Raw genomic sequence first — 7,889 nt, 5'->3', positions numbered from 1 at the left:
GTCCCTATCCGGCATGAACACATTGGCCTCCACCCCCACCCCCATTCCAACCCCCTAAGAAAAGAGGGAAAAAGTCTGGCTCCGGGATTTTTTTTTTTTAAAGCTTAATACCCTTATCTTTGCATTCCAGCCGGAAGGTCGGCCCCAAGCCTTCTTTCCTGTGCTTCTCCTTTTCGGATTGGGCACCATCCTTGATGCCGCCTCCTGAGTTAGAAAGGGATAGAACTTTCCCAGGGAGGTGCGGCGTGTCTGCGCAGCGCCTTCCCGGTTCCTTCCTCCAAACAGAGATCTTGGTCGCACCAGAGGGAAAGTGCCCATTTCCCTACACACCCCCTCCCCCCAAACGTGAGCGGAGACGGAAGGCGACTTCTGTGTTTATTTTCTAGACCTTTAAAACCAGCTGCACTTAGCCCTGCGGAAGCCCCCTTGGCCCTGGCCCAAAGAAAGCAACGAGAGGTCGGGGAGTGGACACGGGCGGCCGCGACAAGTGGGGTCTTCAAGCGAGACACCTCTCCTTCCCTGGCTGGGCGTGCCCCCTGAATCCCCCGCCCCACCACCCCGTTCGGGGCTGGACACACGCACACAGCGGGTGGGAACGGGTGAGCCTCGGGTGTGCACCCCGCTCCGCCGCGTCCCTCTCCGGGGAGGCGGGAGGTGGCGGCGAGGCCCCGGGGTGGGGGCGAGAGGGATGCCGGCCGCCGCTCCGATTGGCTGCGCCGCCGCCCCCTCCCCGCGCTGCGCGCCCCCCGCCGTGCGCCCAGCCTGCTCCCGCCCGCAGCCTCGGAGCTGCTTCCAGCCCGAGGGAGGACGCGCAGGGGCGGGACCGTCTCCCCGCCCCGCAGCCGACCCCGCGCACGGGGATAAAACCCGGGCGGCGGCGCGCGGGAACCCGGGGTCCTGCTAGCTTCGGAGCGCGGGGAGGCGGGGCCCGGACCCAGCCGCTGCCGGCGCCCCCGCCCCTCGGACCCGGCTCCCGGAGTGGGGCTCCCCGCGCCCAGACGCGCGACGGCCGGGGCGCCGAGGCGGTACCTTTAGCCGAGCAATGAAGAGAGCCCGGGAGAACCCACCGGAGCCGACCGAGACGTTTCCTGCGTCCGGGGTGGCTGCTGCCGCCGCGGCTGCTTGAAACTCCCCAAAGTTGAGAGCCAGCGAGAGGCTGCCGCCCGCCGGGAGCAGGAGGGAAAGGAACTCGGAAGATGCCAGAGTGACGGACAGAGACAGACAGACTCACAGACCTTCAGAAGACACCACCGTCGGCGGCCTATCCCCGGAGCCAGTGAGGCTTTTCAGCTCTGTGAGTTGTTTTCTGGATGGGTGGCTTCCTATGCATTTCCGTTTGTTTGTAGGATGCGTTTGTGTATTTTTGTGTCTCTTGGAGGAGTTTAAAAAACGACGCAGCCTGCACGTTAAAAAAAATACTGAATTTCTGATGTTGAGACAGTTGTACTGATAGAGTGTGACCGTAAATGAAAGTAAGCAGGAGTAGCCCAGGAAAAAATTGCATTTAACAGTAAAAAACCATCGTAGGCTCCCCAGCGTGACACAAAACCTGCATTTCAAAAGTTATTGAAAAGAAAGCAAGCTATGACTCTTAAGGGTTAACTGGTGGTAGTTAACTTTGCTTCCCCCCCCTTTCAAATATTGATTGTTTACCAGGTTCACTGGTGGGAGGCTGAGCTGGTGGAAAGGCGCCAGGAAGAGACTTGGAGGCGACCATAATGTCTTTACGTTTACACACGCTGCCCACCCTGCCTGGAGTTGTCAGACCGGGCTGCAGGGAGCTGCTGTGTTTGTTGGTGATCACGGTGACCGTGAGCCGCGGCGCCTCCGGGGTGTGCCCCACCGCCTGCATCTGTGCCACGGACGTCGTGAGCTGCACCAACAAAAACCTGTCCAAGGTGCCTGGGAACCTTTTCAGACTGATGAAGAGGCTGGATCTGAGCTATAACAGGATCGGGCTTCTGGATGCTGAGTGGATTCCAGCATCATTTGTTAAGCTGAACACCCTAATTATTCGTCATAACAACATCACCAGCATTTCCACAGGCAGTTTTTCCACAACTCCAAATTTGAAGTGTCTTGACTTATCCTCCAATAAGCTGAAGACCGTGAAAAGTGCAGTGTTCCAAGAGTTGAAGGTTCTGGAAGTGCTCCTGCTTTACAACAATCACATTTCCTATCTCGATCCTTCAGCTTTTGGAGGGCTCTCCCAGTTGCAAAAACTCTACTTAAGTGGAAACTTTCTCACGCAGTTTCCCATGGATTTGTATGTTGGAAGGTTCAAGCTGGCGGAGCTGATGTTTCTAGATGTTTCTTATAACCGAATCCCCTCCCTGCCAATGCACCATATTAATTTAGTACCAGGAAAACAGCTGAGAGGCATCTACCTTCATGGAAACCCATTTGTCTGTGACTGTTCCCTCTATTCGTTGCTGATCTTTTGGTATCGCAGGCACTTCAGCTCCGTGATGGATTTTAAGAACGATTATACCTGTCGCCTGTGGTCTGACTCGAAGCACTCCCGTCAGGTGCTTCTGCTCCAGGAGAGCTTTATGAATTGCTCGGACAGCATCATCAATGGCTCCTTCCGTGCACTTGGCTTTATTCATGAGGCTCAAGTTGGGGAAAGGCTGATTGTCCCCTGTGACAGCAAGACTGGCAATGCAAATACCGATTTCGTTTGGGTCGGCCCAGATAACAGACTGCTGGAGCCGGATCAAGAGCTGGAAAACTTTCACGTGTTTCACAATGGAAGTCTGGTTATAGAGAGTCCTCGTTTTGAGGATGCGGGAGTGTATTCCTGTATCGCCATGAACAGGCAGCGCCTGTTAAACGAGACCGTGGACGTCACCATCAACGTGAGCAATTTCACCGTGAACAGATCCCACGCCCATGAGGCATTTAACACCGCTTTCACCACCCTCGCCGCCTGCGTGGCCAGTATCGTTTTGGTACTTCTGTACCTCTATCTGACGCCGTGTCCCTGCAAGTGTAAAAGCAAGAGACAAAAAAATATTCTCAACCAAAGCAATGCCCATTCGTCTATTCTCAATCCCGGCCCTGCTGGCGACACCCCTGCTGACGAGCGGAAGGCCGGGGCTGGTAAAAGAGTGGTGTTTTTGGAACCCCTGAAGGATACTGCCGCAGGGCAGAACGGGAAAGTCAGGCTCTTTCCCAGTGACACGGTCATAGCCGAGGGCATCCTGAAGTCCACGAGGGTGAAATCCGACTCCGATTCGGTCAATTCTGTGTTTTCAGACACACCCTTTGTGGCGTCCACTTAATTTTGTGCCTGTCCCTGTATGCTGTAGTAATTTAATCACGCCATACTTCCCTTTCTGTGCAGTGTGCAAAATAAACAGCAGGACAGAAATGGTGGTGTTTTGTGCTTTGCAGTGCAACCGAATGGCCTCTTTAACTGATTACTAGGAACTGTGGTCAGGTGCGCTTTGGTTCCTCGATGTGCCAGAGGAAGATGGGGTTGTTTTCCAAAGTTTAAGTTCTAGGTAACAGTCTCTTAGTTTTTAGTGCCACCGATAATTTCGAAGCTGGTCTGGAGGTGACCTTGTCTTTTTGTTCAGGATTCTTGAAAGAAAGAAAAAATTTCACGTATTGGTGTTCTTTAAAAAAAGAGACTTTACTGACTTCTTAGGACCAAAGTTATTTTAAAGAAAAGCATTAGTGTCCTATTTCATTTTTTAAAAGATGCAGAAGGAAGAACCAAACGGCACTTATAAAGCACAAAGTAAGGTTAGATCTGGGAGTAATTCAGCTCATGTCATCATTCGAGACCACAGTAAACAGACTACTCTGATAAAATTTGCTGGATAATGCCACATCCCAAATGGTGTTAGATAAATAGTGCAATCAATGTACATTTGTTTGTCTTCTTTCCATTCTGTACATTCTTATCCTTGCAGAAAAGATCCTACTGAAAGTTGGAAGTTATCATCATTTCTTGCCATAAACACGTAGGTGTCAATACCAAAATGTCCGAGTAACTTCTTAAACCTTTGTTCTAGCTGATATTTGTTCATAGGCTCGTGTATATGTAAATCAAATCAGATGAACTATTAAGTAGATTCTACTGTATTGTGCTTCGGACATTTGCATTAATGTAAATATATGTATTCTGTGACTTGATGTTGTATTTGGCTGTTTAAAAACATAAATCTGAGATGTTTTATGTGATCATATTGTTCTGCTTTGTCTAAAGCATCCTGTCTAGCAAATATCTCTCCAGATTGTTTGGAGTTACGACATAGAGGTCATCTTCTAAAGTGTTCTACCCAGCTGATGCCTTCTGTACGACACCTTGACCCTTATGCCCTTCGGCCGGGTGTGGAGGACACCGAAGACCCGATTCGGCAGCACACTGAGGGCCCAGGCGACCTCCTCCTTGTTCCCATCTCTGCTGTCAGGTGACCGACTTCTGGGCCTCGGTTTCCTCAGCTATGAAATGAGGATGGCAGGCAAGGTGATGTTTTGGGTTCCTTCCCACACTGGAAGTGTTGATGTCCGGGTGGCCTTGGCCACCGCAGACTGGTACGGGCTCTCGGAAACTGTCCCACACACCGATGGAATACAGGAGTGGGGTTAGGATAGACTAGCCTAGAGCTGCATAGCCCGAAGGGACATTTTGGACCATCACGTCCAGCTCCTTCTCTTTCTCAGGGACAAATGAAGCCCAGAGAAGATTGTGGGTTATCTAAGACCACACAGTGAATTAGTGACCAGGATGGAAGGAGGGCTCAGGTACAGGATTCTTCCTGGCAAGGACAAGAGAGTCAAAGAATGGTTATTTTTAACGGTGGGCATGGAGAAAGAGCCAAAGAATGAGATAGAAGAGTGGTCAGAAAGTGGCAAAGGAGAATCAGGGCTGCGTTGTCCCTGGGGCTAAGAGAGAAGACAATTTGCAAAAGATGGAAATGAGCAACGGTGACAAAAAGCGAAGGAGATGAGAAGGGAAGACTAACAATGATGGGTTTGGGCAAACAGTGGACATTTGGTGACAACTCTGTAAGTGCCAAGCCAGGCTCCCGTGGCAGACACTGGTCAGCAGGGTGTTGAGGAGTGAGTGCGTGGCCCGGTTCTGTACCCCCACAGATCAGGATGCAGAGCCACTACTCAGGAGTGTTGAAAATTCTTTGTTGCGTGGTGTGAAAAAATCGCTGCCTCTGCCTTTAAAACACAGACCTCGCCAATTAGATAAGATCCTTTAGACCCAAAGCTGTTATAGGCAAACGTTTTATTCCTGTTCCTGCCATTTTGTTAATTAGGAAGAATTCTGTGATCTGTATGACCTTTGAAGTCCTCACTCTTTCTTCGTACTTGGAGAAACTCACTCAAAGATGCTGTGATCTGTTGAGCTTCACACAGCTAGTCTGGACACAAGGAAAATCTCTTGAACCACTGATGCTCGCCGGCCATAGGCAGAGCTGCCTGCAGGGGCCGTGATTACCCTGACTTTGAGCGTGCCAAAGAGCAGGGCCATACACGGGCAGGGAAGCTACAGAGAGGGTCTCTGAATTGCACCTTTTCTGGACAGGATCCCTAGGGTCCTTCAGCCCTCAAAAGCCTTGATCCTAGGAAACGTGTGTTGCATTTGGCAGAATAACATAGACAGTGCTTGGAGTAGGGAGTTTGTGGAGCCCAATCTTGGCTGGTCCTAGTATATTTCAGGTAAATGACAGGCTGAGCTGAGATCAAAACTAGCATATGCATAATCACAATGAAAACAAAATCCTGAATACTGAAAAGCAAAGCTGTATTTTGAACAAAAGTAGGATGGCATGGTGGTGAAAAAGCATGGAACTGAATGTTACGATGTGGAATTCTAAGTTCTTAGGTATCTCTCTCTCTTTTTTTTTTTGGTAGCAGCCTGACCACATGTATTTTAAATATAGGAACAGAACTAATTTGTATCTTAAATTTGTCCCACTCAAAAATTTTATATAATTTTCCTTCCAAGTAATAATCTGGATTATGTGACTAGGTTATTCTTTTAAGATACTTAGTATTTTTTGTTATAGAGTTGTGAGAGAAGTGGATACACATTGAAGAAATTCAGCAAAAATCAAAGACGTGAAATTTTCCTGGGCTTAGAGTATTTTTCACTATAATTAGAAGATACTAGTTTTATGGCAATGGACTCGATAGATAATCATGAGTTTAATTTCTTAACTACACTTTTTCTTAAGATTTATAATCTGAGGGGCTCCTGGGTGGCTCAGTTGGTTAAGCCTCTGCCTTTGGCTCAGGTCATGATTCTAGGGTCCTGGGATGGAGCCCCACATCATGGTGTGTGTGAGTGTGGGGTGTCCCTGCTCAGTGGGGTGTCTGCTTCTCCCTCTCCTTCTGCCCCTCTCCCCACATCATGTCTCTTGCGTGCATGCTCTCTTTCAAATAAATAAATAAAATCTTAAAAAAAAAAGATTTATAATCTGAAAGAATGACCTGAGACAGTTTCTTATTAGAATCAACTTCTGCATTAATCCTCCTTGTTTGGCCTATAGAGATGTAAATATGTTTATTTTTGGCTTTAATTGCATGAATTATTTGCCCAGAAAAAAATGTTTGTTTGTTTGTTTTAACTTTTCCAAATAAACATTTTCCTAAATGTTCATCACAAGGGATATAGGTGGAAACCAGAGACAGGAAGATATATAATCAGTCCAAATTCTAAATAAGACATCTGATTTGGGATTGACCTGCTAAACACTGTTAAAACAGGATATAGCCTAAACATCCTCTAACATCATTGGCTTTTCCTTTGCCATAACTGCTGCTTGATTATTGTCCCCTTTCGGGGTATCATCTAGTGTTTACGAAGTGATCTAGTAATAGGTCTGACACCAGGCTTCTTGATAGAATCACAGGGGAAAGGTAGATAGACAAGGTTTCTAGCAGCTACCCTCTACACACTCCCCAACCAGAGAATCTGACTGAGGAGATTTGGGGTAAGGCCCTCCCATCATATTATTAAAGATTTTTTTCTCATAATTCTGATTCTTCCTATTTTGATGAAATATATCCTAAACTGGACCACAGCAAATGTCGTGGTTAGGGCTGTGTCAGAATAGACTATTATTACTTGCTAATGGATTTATTAATAAAAAGAAGAATTTTAGCACTCTCTTAAAAAAAAATCTGATGTGTTGGAGAAACAAAGGAGTTGCTTCTCTGATACCGAAGGAACTCTAGGGTCGGTTGTTGGCTGTAATTTATGATTTATATTTTTCCCAATTTTAAAATAGAGGAATAATTATTTTGAGGTGACTTAATCTCTGATTCTCTCATTTTTAAAACTATTTTTGTTGAAAGCAGCTACAACAGGTCTGTAACAATAAACTTTGGAGCTTTAGATTTGATTATATTATAGTGAAGTGAAGGCATGTTTGAGTGCAGATTTTATCTGCAGAAAACCAAACGCCTTTGTTTTTTCAGTATAATAGAATAATAGTTTTTAAAGAAACATTAAGATTCCTTTCATGGTTCTCTCATGACTCCCTGCCCAAGAGCCAGCCTCCAAAGCCCTATTTTTATATTTTATAATAAGATAGTGTGGAACGATGTTGGTTACTTTGCCCTTGCAAACATTATTGCATAGTAATATATTAAGAAGTAGAACTAAAAACTCATATAATAACATCCTGAATAATTTAGAGGACTCTGTGAAGGACCATTGTTGCTTGTGGATGGATTCCAGGGAAGAGATCCCTTCTATAGTGAGGACCAGAGCAGAGTATGGAAACATACAAACCCTTTGTAAATTATAAAATCTGATATATATATATATATATATATATATATATATATATATATATATATATATATATATATATTGGGTTTAATTTTTTAAGTACTTGCTAAGTGCCAGGCACACTGTG

At 46.5% G+C, this 7,889-nt stretch overlaps 1 protein-coding gene across 1 annotated transcript; it reads left to right on the top strand.

The window, feature by feature from the left end:
• The first annotated feature begins 828 nt into the window (after nt 1-828).
• Nucleotides 829-7,361, top strand: AMIGO2 (adhesion molecule with Ig like domain 2). The gene is made up of 2 exons (XM_026502033.4): nt 829-1,294; nt 1,657-7,361. The coding sequence occupies exon 2, from the start codon at nt 1,719-1,721 to the stop codon at nt 3,282-3,284; it is 1,566 nt and encodes a 521-aa protein (XP_026357818.1). The 5' UTR covers nt 829-1,294; nt 1,657-1,718; the 3' UTR covers nt 3,285-7,361.
• Nucleotides 7,362-7,889: the final 528 nt, after the last annotated feature.

Source organism: Ursus arctos, unplaced genomic scaffold, assembly GCF_023065955.2.
Source record: "Ursus arctos isolate Adak ecotype North America unplaced genomic scaffold, UrsArc2.0 scaffold_26, whole genome shotgun sequence".
NCBI classification, from domain to species: Eukaryota; Metazoa; Chordata; class Mammalia; order Carnivora; family Ursidae; genus Ursus; species Ursus arctos.
The sequence above is the reverse complement of the archived record's forward strand: the minus strand, read 5'-3'. Positions and strand labels throughout refer to the sequence as shown.